The sequence below is a fragment of the Hylobates moloch genome, unplaced genomic scaffold (assembly GCF_009828535.3).
Source record: "Hylobates moloch isolate HMO894 unplaced genomic scaffold, HMol_V3 SCAFFOLD_6, whole genome shotgun sequence".
NCBI classification, from domain to species: Eukaryota; Metazoa; Chordata; class Mammalia; order Primates; family Hylobatidae; genus Hylobates; species Hylobates moloch.
In genome coordinates, this window is record NW_026652281.1 from 118,467,317 (window position 1) to 118,493,029 (window position 25,713).

At 51.6% G+C, this 25,713-nt stretch overlaps 1 protein-coding gene across 16 annotated transcripts in view; it reads left to right on the top strand.

Moving 5' to 3' along the window:
- The window catches only part of LOC116471632 (protocadherin gamma-C4), a 151,620-nt gene extending 126,675 nt beyond the window's left edge, over positions 1-24,945 (top strand). For 11 of the 16 annotated variants that reach the window (XM_058439939.1, XM_032158163.2, XM_032158162.2 and 8 more), the window contains exons 2-4: positions 6,800-6,858; positions 17,403-17,491; positions 22,918-24,945. In XM_058439939.1, coding sequence (XP_058295922.1) covers positions 6,800-6,858; positions 17,403-17,491; positions 22,918-23,144 — 375 coding nt within the window. In that variant the 3' untranslated portion in view covers positions 23,145-24,945. Of the gene's footprint in view, positions 1-643; positions 4,873-6,799; positions 6,859-17,402; positions 17,492-22,917 lie in introns of those variants that run through there. The other 5 variants (XM_032158164.2, XM_058439942.1, XM_058439941.1 and 2 more) reach the window with 3 other exon arrangements.
- Positions 24,946-25,713: the final 768 nt, after the last annotated feature.

Below are 25,713 nucleotides of genomic sequence, written 5' to 3' on the forward strand. Positions count from 1 at the left end.
TTAACTCTAGGTTACCATTTCCCAAGGGATTGAGGGGAAATAAAATCTTTGTCTCACAGTATCTAGTACACTGTGAAGGGACCTCTCTATTTGAAACATAGCAGACAGCAGAAAGAGGAGAGAACTAAAGGAATAGAGAGGCACACATCAGAGTGGTAGCATAGATCTTTTGGTCTGGGTCTTAGGACTCGTATCAAGTCCCTACTGGGGATTTGAACTAGATGTGGTGAATTGGAAGGTTGGGGCGGGTTGGTCATCACCTTTGGAAAAAAGCAGTAAGTGAAATCACTTATGCCAGAAAACTGGTTTACAGTTGGCTGATTCATAGAAACAGCCACCCTGTGCATCTTTAAGTTGAGTTCTTCTGAATTAGATGAAACCATGAAACCTAGAAGCCATCCATGCTTGGCCTCTGACCACTCTCCTGGGTGACCTGATTCAGCCCCAGAAATGTTCCCCTACCCAAAAACTGTAACACTCATTCCACATTTGGGGTCTGGGGTGTCAGAAAAGCTAAGTCCCATGTCAGCTGACATTGAGATTTCCTCAAAGCATTGCTGGAGAGTCAGGGCAAGACTTTACAAGGTTCTTACTAATCTTTTCTCTCACCTTAGCAGCATTCAGCAGGATGGGGGAGGGTGGGGGAATACATGGGCTTTGCCTCTCCCAGAAGGACAAGATTTTGCTGGTTCAAGCAAAGTGGTGGAAACTTCTGAAGTCATGCAGGAAGTTGCTGGGACAGAACGCTGAGGAGTTTTGTATCACTTTGTCTTCCCTGTTGAGTACCATCTGAGCTGTCAAACTTTGCTGCCAAGGGGGCTGAATCAACCTGCAGCACGAAATGAGTGGGGAGGTAGGAAGCTTCTGTGACACAGATTTGCCGCCTGTGTTCCCAAGGTTTCCAGGATTGAGGAGACTCTATAATTGGTTGAGAGCACACAGACTTTTTGGCCAATCAGACTCAGAGCTGAGGTGGGAGATCTGCTCTTCCAGCCCGCCTCTCCTCCTCCAGCTCCCCAGCTCCACTCAAATTCAGCTCCCCTCCCCCCTGCCCACCCCCGCCACTCGGTGACTAAGAAGAACTGCTGCAAGCAGGCAAACCTCCGAGCAGTTTTTAAGAGGCTGGAAGGAGACATAAGAGACTTCAGCTGCTGCATTCCAAGCCCTGGGTCTACCTTGGAGACAGGACAGCACAGACTTACTCTCCACAAAGGGACTTCTGGGTCATGGGGCCCAAGACACCCCCACAGCTCGCTGGGAAATGGCAAGTGCTGTGCATGTTGTCCTTGTGCTGCTGGGGCTGGGTGTCTGGGCAGCTTCGTTACTCAGTGGTGGAGGAGTCTGAGCCGGGGACGCTGGTGGGGAATGTTGCTCAGGATCTGGGCTTAAAGATGACAGATCTGTTGAGCCGGCGGCTGCAATTGGGCTCTGAGGAGAATGGGCGCTATTTTTCCCTGAGCTTGATGAGTGGTGCCCTGGCAGTGAATCAAAAGATTGACCGAGAAAGCCTATGTGGAGCCAGCACCAGCTGCCTGCTGCCAGTGCAGGTGGTGACTGAACACCCCCTGGAGCTAATCCGTGTAGAGGTAGAGATCCTGGATCTCAATGACAACTCTCCTAGCTTTGCCACCCCTGAGCGAGAGATGCGCATCTCAGAATCAGCGGCACCTGGGGCACGATTCCCACTGGACAGTGCCCAGGATCCGGATGTAGGCACCAATACTGTGAGCTTTTACACTCTAAGCCCCAACAGCCACTTCTCTCTGAATGTGAAGACCCTAAAAGACGGGAAGCCATTCCCAGAGCTGGTGCTAGAGCAGCAGCTGGATCGTGAAGCCCAGGCAAGACATCAGCTGGTGCTTACTGCTGTGGATGGGGGGATCCCAGCCCACTCAGGGACCACCCTTATCTCTGTCATCGTGCTGGACATCAATGATAATGCTCCAACCTTCCAATACTCAGTTCTACGTGTGGGAATCCCAGAGAATGCACCCATTGGTACTCTGCTGCTCCGCCTCAATGCCACTGATCCAGATGAGGGCACCAACGGCCAACTAGACTATTCTTTTGGAGACCACACATCTGAGGCAGTACGGAACCTCTTTGGCCTAGACCCTAGCAGTGGGGCAATCCATGTGTTGGGTCCCATAGACTTTGAGGAGTCAAGTTTCTATGAAATTCATGCGAGAGCCTGTGACCAGGGACAGCCTGCCATGGAGGGCCACTGTGTGATTCAAGTGGATGTGGGGGATGTCAATGACAATGCCCCAGAGGTGCTATTGGCCTCTTTGGCCAACCCTGTCCTAGAGAGCACACCAGTGGGCACAGTAGTGGGGTTGTTTAATGTGCGAGACCGAGACTCAGGTAGAAATGGTGAAGTGAGCCTTGATATCTCTCCGGACCTGCCATTTCAGATTAAGCCTTCTGAGAACCACTACTCGCTGCTCACCAGCCAGCCTTTGGACCGGGAGGCCACATCCCACTATATCATCGAGCTGCTGGCCAGCGATGCTGGTTCACCTCCCCTACACAAACATCTCACCATCAGGCTCAACATTTCAGATGTCAATGACAATGCACCCCGCTTCAACCAGCAGCTTTACACTGCTTACATCCTAGAAAACCGGCCTCCGGGCTCCCTTCTCTGCACTGTGGCTGCCTCAGATCGAGACACTGGGGATAATGCCCGCCTCACCTACTCCATTGTAGGAAATCAGGTTCAGGGAGCCCCAGCGTCCTCCTTTGTGTATGTCAACCCAGAGGATGGACGGGTCTTTGCCCAGCGTACCTTTGACTATGAATTGCTGCAGATGTTGCAGATTGTGGTGGGGGTTCGAGACTCCGGCTCTCCCCCATTGGATGCCAACACATCTCTGCACGTGTTTGTCCTGGACGAGAATGATAATGCCCCAGCTGTGCTGCACCCACGGCCAGGCTGGGAACACTCAGCCCCCCAGCGTCTCCCTCGCTCTGCTCCTCCTGGCTCCTTGGTCACCAAGGTGACAGCCGTGGATGCTGATGCAGGCCACAATGCGTGGCTTTCCTACTCACTGTTGCCACAGTCCACAGCCCCAGGACTGTTCCTCGTGTCTACACACACTGGTGAGGTGCGCACAGCCCGGGCCTTACTGGAGGATGACTCTGACACCCAGCAGGTGGTGGTCCTGGTGAGGGACAATGGTGACCCTTCACTCTCCTCCACAGCCACAGTGCTGCTGGTTCTGGAAGATGAGGACCCTGAGGAAATGCCCAAATCCAGTGACTTCCTCATACACCCTCCTGAGCGTTCAGACCTTACCCTTTACCTCATTGTGGCTCTAGCGACCGTCAGTCTCTTATCCCTAGTCACCTTCACCTTTCTGTCAGCTAAGTGCCTTCAGGGGAACGCAGACGGGGACGGGGGTGGAGGGCAGTGCTGCAGGCGCCAGGACTCACCCTCCCGGGACTTCTATAAGCAGTCCAGCCCCAACCTGCAGGTGAGCTCGGACGGCACGCTCAAGTACATGGAGGTGACGCTGCGGCCCACAGACTCGCAGAGCCACTGCTACAGGACGTGCTTTTCACCGGCCTCGGACGGCAGTGACTTCACTTTTCTAAGACCCCTCAGCGTTCAGCAGCCCACAGCTCTGGCGCTGGAGCCTGACGCCATCCGGTCCCGCTCTAATACGCTGCGGGAGCGGAGCCAGGTGAGGGGCTCGGCGCCGCCCCGGGCGACCCCTGGGGGCGGCACTGGAGAAGCCGCCCGTCCTCATAAGGGATTGAACTTGCATCCACTCCTCTCCGGCCGGCTCGGCCGCTGGCTGCGCTCCACCCGATTCTCGGGATCATTGGACCTTTTGCGCGGAACCAGAGGAGTGGCCGATTAAGGGATGGGGCTCCGAGCACCGGGGGGTGGTGGCGACTGTGGGCGAGGGGAGGTGGGACCGACCCCCCACCCCCACACCCAAAAAAGGCTGGGGCCCCCGTCGAGCTTCCGGTGAATTTCGGGCGATTTCCGCGGGTGTCGGGGGTCCCGGGAGGAGGCAGTCACAGATCCACCCCTGCAGCCAGCCTCCTAGGCGCCGGCTCCGGCACGTTTCGCCGGTCTGTAGGTTTCCTCTTCGATTTCTCCCCAACTCCCGCCATCTGTGACTTCGCTGTTACCCTCCCTATCCCCGCATCACCCAACCGCACCTGTCTGCAGGACTTAGTGTGCGCGCGGGGCTCATGCGTGTACTCCCAGCAGGCCACCCCCACGGCCCACACAAGGTGCACGGGCTCGCCACGCCCGGCCAACACGTGCGCGGACGCACGCACACGCCCCTCGCACGTGGGCTTACGCGAATACCAGCTTTCACTGCCAGTCGCTCGCGGCCAGGTTGACAGGCCTGTCCCGGCCCACTCTCAGCTCCCCTCTGACGCTCCCTCTGCCGGGCTCAGGGGTACTCGTAGCTGATTGTGCGCGCCTGATTAAGGGTCCCAGATCGCGGCCGCCCAGGACCAGGCGAGGACTCCGGAGCCTCCTCTCACCTCTCCCACCTGCGCCCCGGGCTGGGCTGGGTCGCCTGGGGGGCGGCCTGAGCGAGGCGCGGGGCCAGGAGCGCTGGAGCGACTCCCGCTCTAAGTGCTGGGCGGGCGGGACTCTACGACCCTTGGGCCAGAGGTCCAGATGGTCCCGGGACTCCGTCTCAAGGGTGACGACTCCTCAACCCAGAAGCCTCGAGCAGGCGGACAGGCAGAGCTGCCCAGTGGCCCGAGGCGCGGCAGGGCTCGGCGTTGGGCGAATGAGTGAGCCTCTTTAGGACAGCAGGCCTGGGACTCCAGTGGCACCAGAGGCCCCTTCCTCCCGCAGGAAGTGGAAGCCTAGAGCGCCCTGGCTCTCAACCCCCAGAGGTACAGGCTTTTGGCGCCGTCGTGATCACAGTGTGCCCAGCGATCTAGGTTCAGAGATTTGGAGGTGACCAAACTATCTGAGACTCTAGCAAGTCCTGTCTCCTCTGGCAGATGGAAAGCTATAGGCTCTGCCAGATGCCAGGGTTCCCTTATGTGTGAGGAAACTACAATAGTATAAAACACAAGTTTCCCCAACTCCAGGAGCTTTTATTCAAAATATATCTATGCCTAACTCTGCTCCCAGGACTGTATTTTGAAACACCCCCAGGTGATTTTGATAGCTGATTGAGAGAAACTTACTATATAACTCCTTTGAGAACCTCATCTCATTTGCTCTTCCCACCATTGCGGTTGGCTAGGTACTGACATGCCTCTCATATAACAGTTTCACAGAGGTCAAGTGACTTGCTCAAGTTCACAGAGCAAGTAAGAGAGATTCTAACCCCTGTCTAACTCCAGAATGTGTGCTTTTAATTTCTTGGCACTTGGAACTTTAAAAGCTTGAGGACAGGAGAGGGGAGTTGCCTCTGCTGGGACTTTGCTTCTGCTGGGATGGGGCAAGGGTGGGGTTCCTTCCCTTTTAGGACCTTTCATGTGGGGAAAGTCTTCTGCGGCTCCTCATTTCTGAGCAGTTCCCGCAGCGCAAACTTGGCCAGTTATCCTTGTGTAGGTTGAGTTCCCCCAGCTCCCTTTCCTCCTATCACAATCACTGCATTTCCATGTAGATTCTGCTGTGTCTAAGAATACAGTGGCTGAGGACTGGCCATCCCTGTGCCCTTCTCCATGGCAGCCCCAGAATGGTGCTGGTGACTCCCGAATACACCTGGAATGCTAGGTTTCTGGGTTCTGCTCATATCACTGCCACCTGTGAGCCTTGAGTGAGCCACTGGCAGTTCTGGAGCTTCCTTCTCCCTGGAGTAACCTGAGATACTCACACTCTCTGCTTCTGGGAGCAAGTATGAGTATTAATTACCAGCCCACCCCAGAACCAGTGAGGAGGTGGCTCTAGGAGTGCTCCATGAGAGTGTGTGATGGGATAACACATCCCCTGGAAAGACCAGAAGGGACTCAGGAATGAAGTGGCTGGCCAGAGCCCCACACCTTCAGCTAGGTGGGAGATGGCTACAAATCAGCTGCTTGGGAGCCCTGGAGACTTACTTGGCCCTGCTTAGAGGCTGTGGGAGCTGGATCCCTCCTCCCTGCATCCCTTCCATTTTTCTCCGTCTCAGACAGAGCAGCCTTGTTCTCTTCTCCTTAGTCACAGACCATTGTCTGGCACGGAGTTCTAGGGGTGAGAAGTGTCAGGGACTTGGATGCCCTGCAAAGGCCCAATCTGGCATGACTCCCAAATTAATAATGTATTTAGCTGTGGGAAGAGATTCTTGCGAGCCAAGGACCCAGAGAAGGTGTCCCTGTGAATGTGTCACTGCACAACCTGGCACCAAAAGGGTTACCAGGAGCAGCAGCCATCTTGCTGCAGAGGATGCTTTGTTCCCAGCTGAGGAGTTGAATAAATTCATCTAGGGCTGGTAGAATTCTCATTGAAAAGCCTCCTTTGCCACTTTAGGGGGCTTTCTCTGCACCTCTTCCCCCAGTTCCACAGAAGATGCCTTCAGTCCTTGAATTTTGGCTCAGGAGTTCTGACTCTGGGGGCAGGGAGGAAGGGGCCATTTCTTCAGGAAAGGAGTCTCAGCTTGCTCACTGTGGTCAGATGAAATGTGATTTATCTCTTGGTTTCTGGTACCTCAGACCTCTGAGACCTGAGGTGTATTTTGTCTTTGGAGATGAGTCCACCCCTGCCCCCTGTTAGCCCGTTTTCTTCTCTGTGCCCACTCCCCTCCTTCTCTCCCCGCCCATCCCTAGGGGCTCGGGTGACATTCTAACTTCTCACGGGTACTCAGCCCCTTTCCCTCTGTTTTCTCCACAGCAAGCCCCGCCCAACACGGACTGGCGTTTCTCTCAGGCCCAGAGACCCGGAACCAGTGGGTAGGTGACTGATTCTCCAGCCCACCCTCTTCTCTGCGGCATTTTCTCAGGGATGACGTGGGAGGAGATGGGGGAGGGCTCAGCATTTGCTACGAATGGCTTCTCCCTCAGTTTGAGATCCCAGGGAGGTCTTGGTGTGTGGGGGGCTGGCACACAGACCCCGGAAGGAAGAGGCAACTGCCCTGACTGTTCAGGAAGCTCAATTCACATGCTTGCCCCTTCCCTCCTCCCCACGACTGGCACCTTTTCCTATCCCCTGAGGGCACTGTGGAACCAAAGGATGGTCTTAAGCTGGTCTCTGGGTGAAAGTGAGGCTTTCTATGCCCATGTACTGCCTAACCCCGTCCCCTGAGTTGAGCTGGGCTCCATTCTGACCTGGGGCTCAGGCAGAAAAACATTTGACCGGAGAAGGCCATCCACACTCAGCGTCTCCACCAGAGCCTCCAGAACCTCCAGAGCCAAGGCTGACTGCAGCCTGGGGAGAGTGGAGGCAGCACAGCTGGAGGTGGGACTGAGGAAGGACTGGACGGGGCATGGAGCAGGCCCCCCTCTCCGGCCCCTCCTCCCACTGTCCTCTGCCCCTACTTGTCCTGCTCTCTGTCTGTGGGGTCTCCGTGTCTCTGCCCCTTTTTCTTGAGTTTCTGTCTTAGACACTTTCTCTTACCTCTCAGTCCTTCCCTCAGTCGCTATCTCACTTTGCAATCTCTGCCTCTCCCTCTCTTCTCCATCTCTGTCTTAGCTTCCGTCTTGATTGCTGCACCTCAGCCTCAGTCCCTTTCATTTGTCTGCTTGCATTGATCCGTGCCGCCCACTGTGCCTGCCATGGCATAAGTGCTCAATAAATGTGGAGTGAGTAACTACACAGGACCCTTAGTCTCTTTCTCCTTCTCTATCTCTGCCTCCCTGTCCTTGTCCTGGACCTCTTTTCTGTTTCTCTTTTCACCATTTCCTAGCGCCTTGTGTTCTTCTATCTCCAGCCTCTCTGTTTCTCTGTCTCCCACTATTTCTGCTTTCCTCTCTGTTCTCAGCCTCACTGCATCTCTTTCTTTGTCTCTGTCTCTGTATATCTCTCTGTGCCCGTTGTCTTTTTCTGCCTCTTTCTCTGTTACTCTTTCTTTCTCTCTCTTTTTCTTTTATCTTGTCTTTTTCTCTGAGCCTCTGTCTCTGTCTCTCATTTTTTTGTGCTTGTGGGCAAGCCAGCACACACAACCCCCCACCCACCACCTACCAACACCCCGCTCTCTTCCTTCCCTGCCCCTCACACACTGAGCCTTTGATCGCAGCTCTCCACCACACACCCTCCCATCCAAGCAGCCCCAGCTGCTCATTTCAATCTGGTATGAATTCCTGCTGAGACAGGAACCCCCTGCGGGCTGAAGGGGAGGGAAACTTCAGCAGAAAGACCTTCAGTTGGTCTGAGCAGAGTGGGATAGGCTCTGGGCCAGGCCTCCCATTTAGAAGTCAGGAGCCTGGAGGAGTCTCAGAGCCCAGGGAGAGAAGCAGGAGCTTGGGCCACCTTACCCTACCTCCTCAATGGTTGAGTACTTGCTGTCCACATTTGCCAAGTTGCTACAGATGCTGAGCTTCCAAGAGTTGTCTCTCCCCATCCTGCAACCAACCAAACCCTTGTTGCCACAAGGACCCAGGAGCTCTTGGTGTATGGCAGAGATTCCAGCTCCTGGGCATGCACAGTCCTGTCACCCATTTTAGGAATGCAAAGCGCTTCTTAGAAGGCCCCTAAAAAGCAGCAGATCAAAAGGTTTGGGCTGCCCTTGCCCTTCCTTTGGCCCCAGCTGTTGTCCTTCTCCCTGCTGGCCTTGCCAACCTTCTCATAAGTTACCCATTAGGTCATTAATGTATTCATTCATTCATTTATTCAACAAATATTTATCGAGCATCTACTATGAGCAGGGCCCTGTACTAAACATCGGGTTATAGGAGTGAACAAATAGACGTGATCCCAGAACTCATAGGCTTCCAGGCCAGCAGAGGAGACAGAAAATTTGCACAAGTAACACTTAAAAAAAAAAAAAAAATGGCTGGGCACTGTGGCTCACGCCTGTAATCCCAGTACTGTGGGAGGCCAAGGTGGGTAGATCACGAGGTCGGGGGTTTGAGACCAGCCTGGCAGCCAACATGGTGAAACCCTATCTCGACTAAAAATACAAAAATTAGCCAGGCGTGGTGGCAGGCACCTGTAATCCCAGCGACTTGGGAGGCTGAGGCAGGAGAACTGCTTGAACCTGGAAGGCAGAGGTTGCAGTGAACCGAGATTATGAAAAAAAAAAAAAAATCTAGTAGCCACAAATCACTGTTAAGTTCTGAGAGGCAGAGAACAATGTGAGTGTAATGGGGGGAAAGATCAGAGAAGGCTTCCAGGAGGAGGTGACATTGAGAAGTTCTAGGCCATTTATGTTCCCTCTACCTACCTCCACCCCAGGCTGTACACTGGCTTTGAAGCAGAATTCACCATTGAACCTGGAAGCCCCACCAACTGCCTCTCATGTGTCCTCTGGGGTGAGAACCTTACCCCTGCCTCAACTCCCTTTTCATCAAATGAGAGGCTTAGTGGCCTGGAATACATGTGGGAGCTCTTGGAGATATGGAGGAGAAGGTGCGGAACCTCTCTCTCTCTCCTCTCTCTGCTTCCTTAGTTAACTTGTGGGAGATGCAACAAACATTTTTTTTGTTTGTTTTTTGACAGAGTCTTGCTCTGTTGCCCAAGCTGGAGTGCAGTGGTGCGATCTTGGTTCACCACAACCTCTGCCTGCCAGGTTCAAGCGATTCTCCTGCCTCAGCCTCCTGAGTAGCTGGGGCAGCAGGTGTGCACCACCACACCCAGCTCATTTTTGTATTTTTAGTAGAGATGGGTTTCGCCATGTTGGCCAGGCTGGTTTCAAACTCCCCGACCTCAACTGATCCACCTGCCTCAGCTTCCCAAAGTGCTAGAATTACAGGTGTGAGCCATCGCCCCCGGCCACAACAAACATTTTTGATTCAGCGGCTCCAAAGTGAAATAAGCGTTAGGATCTAGTCCAGTAACTTCAACTTCTCTCCTTCATTCATTCAACAAATGGTCAGTGAGCACTTTCTGTTGGCCAGTGTTCTCGATGTGGGAGGCCCCTGCCCTCAAGGAGTTTACAGCGCATTGAAGGAGACAAATATTGACCAAATATTTACAAAAATAAATGTGAGGCTGAAACTGTCATAAGTGCTAGGTAGAATTGTATCTGGTGGTGTGGGCATATAATAGGGATTTGATTTAGGGAGCAGGAGGACATCCTGGAAATGAAGTTGTGCTGAGATCTGAAAGACAAATACAAATTAACCAGCTGAATAAAAGAAGGAAGAGCATTCCAGATGGTCAGGCATACCAGCTTCACTTCAAAGCAGGGCTAGTGTTGAGTTCTTCAGTAAACTTGGTTCAAGTTCAAGCCAGCTCTGGGTCACACTGCCTACACAGAAGGAAGAGCATTCCAAATGGGAAAAGCCTATGCAAAAGCCTTGTGGTGAGGCCTCCTGGGATCAAGGGAATGACAGGGAGTTTTCTCTTTGCTGGCACTGGAGTGAGGGGATGAAGAGGAGAGGTTCCTTTTATTCAGTCTAACCCTGGTTCCAGCCTTCTGTTGATGCCCTGCCTCACTCCCTCCCCACCGTCTTGCCCACTGCCCTCCAGCCTGGTCTGGTCAGACACACCAGCTTCAAAGCAGGGCTAGTGTTGAGTTCTTCAGTAAACTTGGTTCAAGTTCAAGTCAGCACTGGGTCACACTGCCTAGACAGAAGGAAGAAGACCTGGCCAGGTGTGGTGGCTCACGCCTGTAATCCCAGCAGTTTGGGAGGCTGAGGTGGGTGGATCACCTGAGGTCAGGAGTTTGAGACCAGCCTGGCCAACATGATGAAACCCCGTCTCTACTAAAAATACAAAATATGAGCCAGGTGTGGTGGTGCACCCCTGTAGTCCCAGCTACTCAGGAGGCTGAGGCAGGGAAATCACTTGAACCCAGGAGGTGGAGGTTGCAGTGAGCTGAGATCACACCACTGCATTCCAGTCTGGGTGACAGAGTGAGACTCCATCAGGAAAGAAAGAAAGAGAGAAAGAGAGAAAGACAGAGAGAGAGAGGGAGAGAGGGAGAGAGGGAGAGAGGGAGGGAGAGAGGCAAAGAAGGAAGGAAGGAAGGAAGGAAGGAAGGAAGGAAGGAAGGAAGGAAGGAAGGAAGGAAGGAAAAAGGGAGAAAAAATGAAGAAGACTTACATTCTTAAGTTCCTGCTTGGCACATGCTTCTCCTCCCCACTACTATCCCTTCTCAGGTCATCCTTTGGGTGTCTGATCCCAATAGCTGTTGTCTCAAGCTCTGAGCCCAGCAAACCATTTCCCCCTTCTTAGGCTGTAACCCAGGCCCTGCCCTGCAGCTGTCCCCAGCCTCTGCACAAAGAGTCTCCATTTGGTCCCTAGCCTGTTCTCTGATGGCTCCACACTACCATCCCTCCTCTGAGAGACAGTATCCCTGCTGTCTCTCAGTTTGGGCAGTCATTCAACAAACAAATAGCAACTTAATTTTTTTCTGCTTATAAAATAGTACATGATCATTATAGAAACATGAAAAATAGAAAGGAAAACACCCATCATTTTACAATCTAGGGAGAACCACCACCAGCTACAGTTTAATATGAAACATTTCAAATATGTACAAAAGTAGAGAGAATGATGTCATGAACCTGTATGATACCACTATCCAGCTTCAACTAATGCCTTATCTTGTTTCACCTATATCCCTACCCTTATCCTGTCCTTGGATTCTTTTGAAGCAAATCTCAGACATCATATAATTTCATCTTGGTCTCCACCATCTTTAACAGATTTTTTTTTTTTTTTTTTTTTTTGACAGAGTCTCACTCTCTTGCCCAGGCTGTGGTGCAATCTCGGCTCACTGCAGCCTTCGCCTCCTGGGTTCAAGCAATTCTCATGCTTCAGCCTGCTAAGTAGCTGGGATTACAAGTGTGCACCACCACACACAGCTAATATTTTGTATTTTCAGTAGAAACAGGGTTTCGCCATGTTGGCCAGGCTGGTCTTGAACTCCCAGCCTCAAGTGATCCACCCTCCTCGGCCTCCCAAAATGTTGGGATTACAGGTGTGAGCCACCTTGCCCGGCCAGATGATTCTTTTATAAAGTCCACATTTTATATTTGAGTGAGTGTCTCTTAAGTATCTTATGCTCTTTTAATGTAAAAGACTTCCCCTCCATCTTCCATTTTTGCAATTTATTTGTTGAATCTTTACCTTTTCATATATATATATCTTTCTAAACTTTTCTTTGTGTAATCAAAGAATATGCATGAGCTTCATTTTTATTTTTATTTTTATTTATTTATTTATTTATTTATTTTTTGATACGTAGTCTTGCTCTGTCGCCCAGGCTGGAGTACAGCGGGGCAATCTCGGCTCACTACAAGCTCCGCCTCCTGGGTTCACGCCATTCTCCTGCCTCAGCCTCCAGAATAGCTGGGACTACAGGCGCCCACTACCACGCCTGGCTAATTTTTTTGTATTTTTAGTAGAGATGGGGTTTCACCGTGTTAGCCAGGATGGTCTCAATCTCCTGACCTTGTGATCCCCCCGCCTCGGCCTCCCCAAGTGCTGGGATTACACGTGTAAGCCACCGTGCCCAGCCAAGCGTCATTTTTAAAAAATCTCATTCACCTAAATAAATTGTTCACAAACTTGTCACACTTTCATGTGACACTTTATTCACATATTAAGAACTGTTATTCCCAGTCATACGGTACATTTCCTACTAGTTTTTTAAAAATAGCAACTGAGGCCATACTGTCCAACAGAATTATAGCTTTTTTCTTCTTTGCAGTGTATCATGAGAATTTCCAGATGTCTTTCAAAATTCTTCCCAAGTCATTTGCAGAGTAACTCCTCTTATGAATATACATATTATTTTACAGAATAAGTCCTCATATGAATATACATTATTATTTTTCTAATGCTAATAGGCTTTTGCTACATTAGAAAACATACACATTCATTTACATTTTTTTTTTTTTTTCGAGGCAGAGTCTTGCTCTGTCTCCAGGCTGGGGTGCAGTGGCGCCATCTCGGCTTACTGCAAGCTCCGCCTCCCGGGTTCAAGCGATTCTCCTGCCTCAGCCTCCTGAGTAGCTGGGATTACAGGCACATGCCACCATACCCAGCTAATTTTTGTATTTTTAGTAGAGACGGGGTTTCACCATGTTGGCCAGGATGGTCTCAATCTCTTGACCTCGTGATCCGCCTGCCTCAGCCTCCCAAAGTGCTGGGATTACAGGCGGAAGCCACCGTCCCCAGCCTCATCTACATTTCAACACAATTAAATTCAGGCTGTTGTCAGGGTGACTTCCTAGATTTCTCAGTTTTTTGAGCATGATGTAGGGAGTATTTTATTATAGTCCAGTCTATGGGATATTCCCTTCACACACACACACCCCCCAAACTCAATAGGACCAGAACCATATTCATCATCTCTTAAATCCTAGGTCCTGTCACAGGCCACTGCTTGGAAAATAGTTGACTAAATGTAGTCCATTTCTTCCATTTTTACTTTTCACTATTCCCCAAATCCTGGAAGAGTCCCTTATATCTGCTGCTGGGGCTCCAAGGCCTCCGTGCTGAAGCCCAGTACATTGTTGTGTATCAAAGGCCCTGGAATCATATTAGGCTGGCTTTCAGGTTGCAACTCTACCAGTTCCAGCTGTGTGGCTCTGGTATAGTCTCTCAACCTCCCTGAGCCCTGTTTTCATCTGTTGGAAAATATAGATAATCACAACACTTATCTGCAGGGTGGTTCTGAGGATAAAAAAGACAAATATATTACCCAGTCAGCTCAGAATAGGAAGCTGTCAGTAAATGGTTAAAAAAGAGGTCTCTCTCCCTCTGCTCATCTCTTACCCAGCTTCACATAATTGGCAGCCCACCCACCTGTTTGGCCCTCAACCTTCAACCGTTTCCCAGGACTCCTCCTTACACTCCTAACCATCATGGTTCCAAGCCCACTTTTCCACTCAGCTTTATTCCCTCAACACCACTGCTCCCCATGACAGGTCATCCTTCTAACCTCTGGCATCTGGTCCCGTTGTCTCCCTAACAACCCCATGCACTCCTCCCTGCAACCCCCCGCCCCCCGTTTGCCTGCTCTCTCTACTTTATTCCCATTAGTCCCCTTCACCTGGGGCTGAGAACACCTGGCCTTGACCCTGCACCCTCAGCCAGGCCCAGGGAGAGCTCAGTCGGGCTGGAAGTAAGGACCCCAGATGTTGAGTTGAGGAATTTAACATTAATACAATAATATAGAATCCACCAGCAGATTTTCATAAATGTTCTGTGTGTTTTTTTATCCTTTGTTTTTTAAATCCAGGATTTCATCAAGGAGCATAGATTGCATTTGGTTGTCACGTCTTTCGTCTCTTTTTATCTGGAGCCAGCTCCCAGTCTTTTTATTTTTTTAATGACATGGATATTTTTAAAGAGTCCAGGCCAGTCGTCCTTTAAAATGTCCCCGAACCTGGATTTGCTGGCTATTCTCTGATGGTTAGATTCAGATTACACACCTTGGTAGGAATACTTCCCGCAGCATCACGCTGGGACTCATCTAACGTCGGCCTGTCCCCCTATCAGTGATGCTGAGTTTTTCGTGTGGTAAAAACAGTGTCCCAGATCTCTCCATTATAAAAATATATTTGTATAAAGGTATTTAAAAATATTTGTGAACATATAAGTAATCTGTGGATGATACTTTGAGATAGGCAGCAACCCTTCATGCAATTTTAGTATTCCCTGATGATCCTTGCTTGTATCTGTTTTTACATCAGTGATTACAAAGTGGTGATGTTCTGTCATTCCTTCTACATGTATTTGCTGGTATTCTTCTGAAAATTACCTGGATAATTTCTTCAGATTTAAATTTACTGTCTTTTCCTCGGGGAAGCCTGGACTGGCTGAGCTGCCTAACCCTGCCACTCTCTCTTTTTTTTTTTTTTTTGACAGGGAGTCTAGCTCTGTTGCCAGGCTGGAGTGCAGTGGCAACCTTCACCTCCTGGGTTCAAGCGATTCTCCTGCCTCAGCCTCCCAAGTAGCTGGGACTACAGGCATGTGCCACCACGCCCGGTTATTATTTTTTTTTTAATATGTTTTAGTTGAGACAGAGTTTCACCATGTTGGTCAGGATGGTCTCAATCTCCTGACCTCGTGGTCTGCCCGCCCCTGCCTCTCTTCATACCCTCTGGTAGCCCCTGACACAGCCCATGGCAAGTATCACAATTGCAATTACTCTATTGTGTAATTATTTAAAATCAGCCTCTCAGTGCCCACCATGAGCACCGTAAAGATGGACGATTTCTGTCATATTCACAGCCATAACCCCAGCACCTAGCTCTGTGTCTGGTACATAGTAATTGCTCAAGAAATAATTGTTGGAGGGGCACGGTGGTTCACGCCTGTAATTCTAGCACTTTGGGAAGTGGAGGCGGGTGGATCATGAGGTCTGGAGTTCGAAACCAGCCTGGCCAATATGGTGAAACCCTGTCTCTACTAAAAACACAAAAATTCGCTGGGCATGGTGGCAGGTGTGCACCTGTAGTCCCAGCTTCTCAAGAGGCTAAGGCAGGAGAATCACTTGAACCTGGGAGGCAGAGGTTGCAGTGAGCCAAGATCACGCCACTGTACTCCAGCCTGGGTGACAGAGCGAGACTCTAGCTCAAAAAAAAAAAAAAAAAAAAAAAAAAAGAAATGAAAAGAAATAATTATTGAATCAATGGAAACAGAATTACAACTCTTCCCACTTTTGGGAAGGAGAATTGAGATTCCTGCTTTCCCCTTCAACCCTAGCTTTATGTTTGTTGTGATGGTATAGAGGTCACACATGGCAGCCTTGTGTCTGTTCTTAGGCTGAGTTCATCTACTTAGGGACAGGGAATCCCAGACTGGGCGAAACCAAAAGCAGGGACAGACCTTGGAAAAATTGTAAAGCAGTTCTTGGTTGTGCTCACCCACCATGACAAAATATGCACACACACACAACACACACACACACATTTTCATGCCTTCAAGGCCTACCCTACAGCCTTTCCCAAGGTGCCAAACCCTTCTTCTTACCTTACAGTCACTTAACTGTCCCTGCTGGCCTCTTCCCACTCATTCAGGCAACAAATATTTATTGAAAAACTTCTCTGAGCCAGATGGTGCCAAACAGTTACCTAACGGGCAGACTGTGTGTGTGTGTGTGCGCCAGGGCTGTTTCCTGCCAACACTTCCCTGCAAATTGAAATAATTTCATCCTTGGAAATTAGAAAAAATCATGGAAATTGTCACTGTGGGAAAATTCCAAGTAGAGCTGAACCTTCTAAGAAGTAGAGAATTCTTCTTATGGTTTAGTATTTTTTAAAATTATGAATCATTTCATGTTTTTTCAACACTCGGAGTTTCTAAAAGTCTCAATTAGGTCCAAGTGCTAGGCTTTGTGCTAGGTGCTTCAGTAGGAAGCAGGTGGAGTCCCCGCCTCACAGAAGTCAGTGTGGTGGAGGAACAGACAGGCACAACAACAGTTGCAGTGTGACTAGTGCCATGTGGGGCAGCCGCTGGGATGGGAGGACAGTGGAGGCACCTGCCCAGTCTGAGTGGATCCCCTCTGATACATTTTATTCGTGTCATCATGGCAAATGTTGGGGGACTGGCATTCTAGGGAACACCATCTGCCCAGGATTCACAGCAAGAGGGAACTTGAGGGATAGGAAAGTGCACCTTGGAAAAGGTTTGATGATAGAGTGTTTGAGGGCGGGGCTTGGGGGTTCTTGTAAAATAGGAGGGGCAGGTTCTTATAGGGCTGTGGATTTTACTCTGAAGGCTTAGGAAGCCATTGAATTTTAGAAATTTCTTCTCCCTGCTCCAGGGTCTCTTGGGGCCTCCTACATCTCCCCCTAGGTACTTCCTAGGTCCCCACTTTTTCTCTAGCTCTGGAACATTCTCTTCCATTCCCACCTTCACAGTCTTCTGGAGAAGGTCTGATCTCCCTCACTGTGACAGGAAGCCAGGCTCTCTCATGGTGGGTGGGGGAATGCACTATGTTCAATGCATCGGACCAGCCTGGCCAACATGGTGAAACCCCATCTCTACTAAAAATACAAAAATTAGCCCGGCACAGTGGCAGGTGCCTGTCATCCCAGCTACTTGGGAGACTGAGGCAGGAGAATCGCTTGAACCCAGGAGGTGGATGTTGCAATGAGCCAAGATCGCACCACTGCACTCCAGCCTGGATGACAGAGCAAGACCCTGTCTAAAAAAAAAAAAAAGCATCGGAGACAGCAAAGAGCTGGTTTGGGGGACTGACTTGTGGGATTCTGGCTTCTAAAGGATTGTAGAAGTGCCTCCTACCTTGCTGAGAGAAACAGGTCTTGGGCATGGGGTAGGGTTAGGGTACTAGCTTTGGGAGCCCTGGGAGAGGACAGGAGGGGCATGAGCTGTGCTGACCTGGGAGTCTGTGCTCACCATCCTACTCTCTCCCCAGCTCCCAAAATGGCGATGACACCGGCACCTGGCCCAACAACCAGTTTGACACAGAGATGCTGCAAGCCATGATCTTGGCCTCTGCCAGTGGTAAGCGGTGTCAGTGTGTGTATGGAAGAGTGGGAGACCTGGGGTTCTGGGGTGCATCTCACAGCCACCATGCCCGCGGACTGGATGTCAAACCTGTGTAGTTTCTCCAGATCTTTCGGCAGGTCTGAAAGGACCCACAATTCCAAACATAAAGCCTGGAATTGTGGCTAAGGAACAGCAGAGAGGTTGGGGGTCCTGGGATGCCTGGAGGAGAGCGAACAAGGAAAAGACTCATGGAGGGAATAGTGGTTACAAGTCTAGCTCTGGAATGGGACAGTGTAGCTCAGGTCCTAGCTCTGCTACTATCCTTGGGACTTGGATCAACTTGCTCAATCTCTCTAAACCTCAGTCCCCTCAGCCTAGAAAGTGGGGACAGGGACCCCAAAGGGTTGTTGTAGAGATTAAACGAGATGATACCACAAAGCATAGAGTTCTGGGCCTGGCGCTTAGAAGCCCTCAAGCAATGAAAGTGGGTGTAGAAATCCCCAGCAGAGAGAACACCTCCTCTTTATGCGAGGCTCCTCTTTTGCTGCCCCTAACTCCAGAGTAGGATTCTGGTTTTCCCATAAGGTTGACAAAGGGCTTCCTTTGTAATAGAGATTCGGCCAGTGGTGGTTGTCCCTGAAGAATCACTAGGGCCCAGAGCAGGAGAAAAAGAATATCATTTGTCCTTAAGAGCACAGGCTTAGGCTGGGCGCGGTGGCTCACGCCTGTAATCCCAGCACTTTGGGATGCTAAGGCGGGAGGATCATGAGGTCAGGAGTTCGAGACCGGCCTGGCCAACATAGTGAAACCCCGTCTCTACTAAAAATACAAAAATTAGCTGGGCATGGTGGTGTGTGCCTGTGAGGCAGGAGAATTGCTTGAACCTGGGAGGTGGAGGCTGTGGTGAGCAGAAAATCGCGCCACTGCACTCCAGCCTGGGCAACAGAGTCTCGCTTTGTCTCAAAAAAAAAAAAAAAAGAGCACAGGCTTTAGAGGCAGGCCAGTCTGGATTCAAATCCTGGCCCCACCACTTAGCAATGAGTCCTTAGGTAAGTTATTAAACCCCTCGGTTTCACTTACTATTAATGGGGCACAGTATTAATGGATCTCATTGTGGTGTTACCAGGGCCAAATGCAAGTCCCTCAGCACAGGATTGGCAGAGAGTAAGGGCACAATATATTATTATCTTTGCTGACCCAAACCCATTTTTTACTGTGTAGAAAGCAGAATTAGAATAATGCCTATTAATAAAGACTAGCTTCTGGAGAAGCAAATCCTGGGCTTATAAGGAGGCTGGCAGAGGATCAAGGCATTGCCCTATATCATGAACTGATAGCTGTGCCCTCCAGCACATCTGGAGGACTGGTCGGTAGAGAACCAGGTGAAATCACAAGAAGCACTGTCATCACACCTGGGCACATGCTAAACAAACTTTAGGGGCCTCCTGTCAATGAATCCTCTCAATAGCTCTGCAAGGCAGGTCTGATTTCTCACATTTGACAGATGAGAGAACCGAGAAGGCACTTGCCCCAGGGTCCCCAGTTTTGAGCTGCCAAGCTGAGGTTCTAACCTGGCTCAACTCCTAAGTTTATGCTCTTTCTACTATAGGGACCATGGCTGCCTTTGGATCCAGCCTCGGCTTCTGTATTACCTGAGCGGGATGAGAGGCTGACCTCTTCCTCAAGCTCTGCTTTATTCTTCCAGATCAGGGTTGCCAGATAAAATACAGGATGCCCAGTTACATTTGAATGTCAGATAAACAGCAAGTACTATTTCAGCATAAGTCAGTCTCAAATGTTGCATGAGACATAATGTACTAAAAAAAAAAAAAATGCTCATTGTTTACCTGAAATTCAAATTTAACTGGGAGCCCTGTACTTTTATTTACTAAATCTGGCAACTCTACCCCAGATGTCTGTGAGGTTAAGTGGGGCCAGGCCTGTGGTTGATGGAAGGACAGAGAGAGAGGTGGCAGGGACTGCTGGCCTCCTGAGGCAGAGCTGTCCCAGGTCTGGTGGGGCTATGATTCCAGAGAGGCCAGAGACTGAGTATGAAAGTGGCAGGCGGCTGGGTCTGAGGAGATGCCAAGTTGGACTCTTGAGGGAAATAAACAGGTATATTTAGCTGTTGTGGCCTTGTGCCCTGAGGCCAGGAAGCAGCTTTTTAGCCTAAATCCAGATGTTAAAAACAGAAATGAAATCAGTATTTATGGCCCCAAACCCTCCAAGCAAGTCATGCAGTTCGTTCCCCTGTCAAGGCCTCCCTCCTTTGGCCCACACAGGGCCTGACCCTAGTCTAAGCCTACGCCCTGGGGAACGGACCCTGGGGGTGGAGGTGGTGGGTCAGGCCTTGCTCTCACTTTCACACCCGCTTCCTAGCCCTGAAACCAGAGAGGTTCCTGAAGTCCAGCCCAGCCAGGCCTGTGGGGCTGCTGAGAGGGGTTAAGTAAGAGGGAAAGTAAAAACCGACACTTGGGAGGAGGCTTTTAAAATAAACATCTGGGGGCAGGGATGCTCCCAAGGAGGCTGCGGTTTGCAGCTCAGCCAGCTGTGTTCCAGCTAATCAGGCCTCCCTGGGCTACTCTGGAGTTGCTGCCTCGGCCCTGGGATGGGGTAGGTTAGGAGGACAGGGGGAGGTCAGGGAGCTGGGGGCTGAGTTTCCCTGAGTAGAGCCTGGCACAGGAGAGGAGGCATCACCCCCACCTCGTCCAGGCCAGAAGATGTCCAGCTTCTTGAGGCTCTCCTAAGTCTGCCTCTCCTTGGACCAAGAGAAAATCCCGGTCCTTGACCAAGGTGGGCCTTGCCGGGAGTGGGGTGTAGAGGGAGGGGCACTGGAGAACTGACTGTACAGAAAGTCAAAGCTGGCAATCCAACTTCTTCCCCTCAGATTTATAGATGGGAAAACAGGCTTGAGCCACGCAGAGACTTGACCAAGCTCACACAGTCCCTTAGTGGCAGAGCAGAGCAGATATTCTCTTTCTTTTACATTTTGGATTTCCATATCTCCTCTCCCTCCTGGTCCAGCCCAACCTCAGGGCACCCCCCACGAGGTGGGCGAGGATGGCTTTGTCACTTGCACCCACTCGGGGTGCTACTCAGAGATCTTGGGTGCACATAGGACGTGGGTGGGCCGAGCTTCTAGCTACTCCGTCAGGCCCTTCCTGTCATTCTGTTTCTGCCTCCCTTCTCCCTGCTTCTCTGTGTTCCTCCTCATTCTTTTCTGTGTGCAGGGAGACTACACCCGCCACCCCGCTCTTTCTCTGGCGCCTCTGAGGTCCCCCCTCTAGCCCCTAAATCACTCTGGAATCCTGGCTCTTTGAAGCCAGATCTGGGCCCCCCTCCCCTACTCCTTCCATTCCCAGGCTGGGAGAGGCTGAAGAGGCTGACGGCTGGAGGGGAGGGGGCGGGGCGGTGGCGGACCTGGCTTCCTTTTGGAGTTAATTAGGGAAAACAGAGAAATGTCAGCGGAATGAAAGGGCTGGGGGTGGGGGCCCGCTGGGGTAGGAGAGGAGGAAGTGGGCAGCTGCTCCCTCCCACTCAACCCCTCTCCCCCGCCCCCAGAAAGCTCTCAGCTCCGGGGATTTGCGACACGAAATGGAGGCTGTAGAAACCTGAGCGCTGGTGCGTGAAGAGAAAAACCGAGGCGCATCCCGGCTCGCCCCTCCCATGTGCCCTCCTCCCCTTATACCGGCTTGAAAAATATTTCCTGTCTGTCTATTTCTCAATCCCTGGTTGATGTCCCAGGATTACTCAGCCTCTCCGGCTTTAGTCACTCTCTCTACCCGCTCCCAGGATCCAGGGTGGGGGCAGAGGGAGGCTGGGAGGGAAGCTCTACTGCCAGCTGGGCCCGGACTGGTCTGGGCATCCCTGAGGTTTTAACTGTCTCCTAACCACAGAGGATTTCAGGGCCTCCAGCAGCGAGCCCCAATGAGTCAAACTCCTGTTTCCTCCTCTCCCACCCCCGACCCAGTCAGGGCAGGTGAAGGGTAGAGGTGATGGCATGCTGGATGATGACGGTGTTGATGATGTGTTGCACAGGATGAAGCACCATCTCATTTAGTCCTCGCAGCAGCCTTCACAGTGCATACAAGTCAGCTGGCAATTCCGAGAGGCTGCATTCTAAACAAGTTCCTGGGTGATGCTGAGCCAGGGCCAGAGTGTGGACTTCTGTGGGCCCCAGTTTCTTCTGTACAGTGGGACGTTGGGCTGGAGGTGCTCTCCGATGTCACCTAGCTGTGACACTCTGAGCCTGTGCCTAAAGTGTCCCTGAGATGTCTAGTCCCCGAGACCAGCATCTCCTCAGCTTCATAGAGCAGGGCTCTTCTCCATCTTCTCTCTACCTCCTGTTCACTCAGAACAGGGATAAGGTCCAAGCTGCTGCTGCTGGTGGTGACTGACTGTCCCTTCCAGCACGTGCTTAGGTACACTTGGGCCTGAATTCCCCTTTAACAAATGCTACCTGGTATGGCCTTGGTCCTTCTAAGCCTTGGTTCCCTCATCTGTAAAATGGGGGTCACATACCTGGCTGGGCTGTTATGTAGAGGTTAAAAGTGATTGTGCTTGTGAAGCATCCAGCAGAGTGCCTGGCACACAGTAGGTGCTCAAATGCTGTTTTGAAATACAAAAATTAGCTGGGCTAGTGGTGTGCACCTGTAATCCCAGCTACTCAGGAGGTTGAGGCAGGAGAATCACTTGAGCCCAGGAGGCAGAGGTTGCAGTGAGCCGGGATCGCGCCACTGCACTCTAGGCTGGGCGACAGAGCAGGACTCCATCTTAAAAAAAAAAAAAAAATGCTGTTTTGAAATGGAGGCTCAGAAGAGCGCTCTTCACCCCCACCCCACACAATTACTAACGGAACTACCGAATCTCTACTCCATGCCAGGCCTTGCTTGGCAAAGGCTAGGGGCATGTACAAACCATGGCTGCTGCCCTCCAGGAACCCATGGTCCAGTGTGGGAGTCAGAGGCTCCCTTGAGAAAGCCGGGGCAAGGAACTGAGAGCCCGTGTCGCAGCCCTGAGAGAAATACCAGCGAATGTGTTTTCTGCACTTACATCTACCAGGCACTATTTTAGGTACCTTACATACATTTTCTTATTTAGCATTCACTAAAACCAGAAGAGGTGGTTACCATTATCACCCCCATTTTGCAGATGAGAAAACTGCAGTGGTCATAGGGAGGTTAGGTAGACTTGCCCAGGATCACGGTGAGTAAGGAAAGGAGCTAGGAAGCAAACCTAGACTTTCTTACTCCAGAGCCTCTTAACCTCTACCCTCAACTCTTATGAAGACAGACTACCTTGGTGACCCCTATATTCCCAGCGCTCAGGGTGGTCAGGGCCCAGGGTGCTCTATAGGCATTCATTCACCGCTGGGGATATAAGAGAGTGACTGTTGAGGACCCTAAGTTTAGCTCCCATCTGATCTTCCTCTGTCTCTGCAGAAGCTGCTGATGGGAGCTCCACCCTGGGAGGGGCTGCCGGCACCATGGGATTGAGCGCCCGCTACGGACCCCAGTTCACCCTGCAGCATGTGCCCGACTACCGCCAGAATGTCTACATCCCAGGCAGCAATGCCACACTGACCAACGCAGCTGGCAAGCGGGACGGCAAGGCCCCAGCAGGTGGCAATGGCAACAAGAAGAAGTCGGGCAAGAAGGAGAAGAAGTAACATGGAGGCCAGGCCAAGAGCCACAGGGCAGCCTCCCCCCAACCAGCCCAGCTTCTCCTTACCTGTACCCAGGCCTCAGAGTTTCAGGGCTAACCCCCAGAATACTGGTAGGGGCCAAGGCCATGCTCCCCTTGGGAAACAGAAACAAGTGCCCACTCAACACCCACCCCCTTCCCCCCCCAGGGGGTTGAATATGCAAAGGGAGTTCTGCTGGGAACCCCCATCGAATCAATTGCTGTACCCATGGGGGTAGTGGGGTTAGTGTAGACACCAAGAACCATTTGCCACACCTGTTTAGTTACAGCTGAACTCCTCCATCTTCCAAATCAATCAGGCCCATCCATCCCATGCCTCCCTCCTCCCCACCCCACTCCAACAGTTCCTCTTTCCTGAGTAAGGTGGTTGGGGTGTTGAAGTACCAGGTAACCTACAAGGCTCCTAGTTCTGAAGAGTTTGAAGGGCATCATGACCTCTTGGCCTCTCCTTTGATTCTCAATCTTCCCCCAAAGCATGGTTTGGTGCCAGCCCCTTCACCTCCTTCCAGAGCCTGAGATCAATGCTCAAGTTTTGGAGGACATGATCACCATCCCCATGGTACTGACGCTTGCTGGATTTAGGGAGGGCATTTTGCTACCAAGCCTCTTCCCAACGCCCTGGGGACCAGTCTTCTGTTTTGTTTTTCATTGTTTGACGTTCCCACTGCATGCTGTGACTTCCCCCACCTCCTCCTCAAACAAGAGACTCCACTGCATGTTCCAAGACAGTATGGGGTGGTAAGATAAAGAAGGGAAGTGTGTGGATGTGGATGGTGGGGGCATGGACAAAGCTTGACACATCAAGTTATCAAGGCCTTGGAGGAGGCTCTGTATGTCCTCAGGGGACTGACAACATCCTCCAGATTCCAGCCATAAACCAGTAACTAGGCTGGACCCTTCCCACTACATAATAGGGCTCAGCCCAGGCAGCCAGCTTTGGGCTGAGCTAACAGGACCAATGGATTAAACTGGCATTTCAGTCCAAGGAAGCTTGAAGCAGGTTTAGGACCAGGTCCCCTTGAGAGGTCAGAGGGGCCTCTGTGGGTGCTGGGTACTCCAGAGGTGCCACTGGTGGAAGGGTCAGTGGAGCCCCAGCAGGAAGGGCGGGCCAGCCAGACCATTCTTAGTCCCTGGGTTGAGGAGGCAGGGAGCTAGGGCAGGGACCAAATGAACAGAAAGTCTCAGCCCAGGATGGGGCTTCTTCACAGGGCCCCTGCCCTCCTGAAGCCTCAGTCCTTCACCTTGCCAGGTGCCATTTCTATTCCGTGAAGGCCACTGCCCAGGTCCCCAGTGCGCCCCCTAGTGGCCATAGCCTGGTTAAAGTTCCCCAGTGCCTCCTTGTGCATAGACCTTCTTCTCCCACCCACTTCTGCCCCTGGGTCCCCGGCCATCCAGCGGGGCTGCCAGAGAACCCCAGACCTGCCCTTAAGTAGTGTAGCGCCCCCTCCCTCTTTCGGCTGGTGTAGAATAGCCAGTAGTGTAGTGCGGTGTGCTTTTACGTGATGGCGGGTGGGCAGCGGGCGGCGGGCTCCGCGCAGCCGTGTGTCCTTGATCTGCCCGCGGCGGCCCGTGTTGTGTTTTGTGCTGTGTCCACGCGCTAAGGCGACCCCCTCTCCCGTACTGACTTCTCCTATAAGCGCTTCTCTTCGCATAGTCACGTAGCTCCCACCCCACCCTCTTCCTGTGTCTCACGCAAGTTTTATACTCTAATATTTATATGGCTTTTTTTCTTCGACAAAAAAATAATAAAAATGTTTCTTCTGAAAGGCTGAACGTTTCTGTATAAGCGATGGAAGCTCCTGGCATGTGTGCATGAAGTGATGAGCTGAGGTGGGTGCTGGAAGAAGGGCGGAATCGGCAGGCGAGTTTGTCATTGCGCGTCTAGATGTTTCCGAATTGCGTGTGTGTGTGTGTGTGTGTGTGTGTGTGTGAGAGAGAGAGAGAGACTGTGCAATATGGCTGTGTATGCTTGCAATGCCGTTGTGCCTGTGAGACAGTGTGTGATTGACTGTGTGTCTGTGGATCTGTGTACCGTGTGCCGTTTTGTGATCGGTCCGCTGTGGGGGATGGGGATCTGAGTGCGGCGTGTCAGTGTGCAGTCTACGCTTGCGGCTGTCTCCAGGCAGAAGAGGAGACCCCGGCGCGGGCGCGGGCGGGGGCGGGTTGGCGCCGCGCAAACGCCTTGGGGAGAGGGTAGAGGACGTTTCCTTAGTTCCCGCCCCTTCCTGACTAAAATTGCCTACTCAAAGCGCCCCGGAGGGCTTCACGGGAGGAGGGTAGACTCTCCTTTGCCCCTGCACCCCCACCCCCGCTGCCTAGGGGTTTTGGGAAAGCGCGGGAGTGGGAGGAAATGCGGGAGGCGATTCTTCCAAAGCCAAGTCTGCAGCTCGAGCCTCAGTTTCCCCATCTGGAATTCGCCTTCCCGCTGACATCTCCGCAGCGAAGCCTAAGAAAATTGGAGGGCTCAACCTTTTCTTGCGGGGGTGAAGGGGACTTAATGGACATGCAGGAAATGAGATCCATCGCAGACTCAG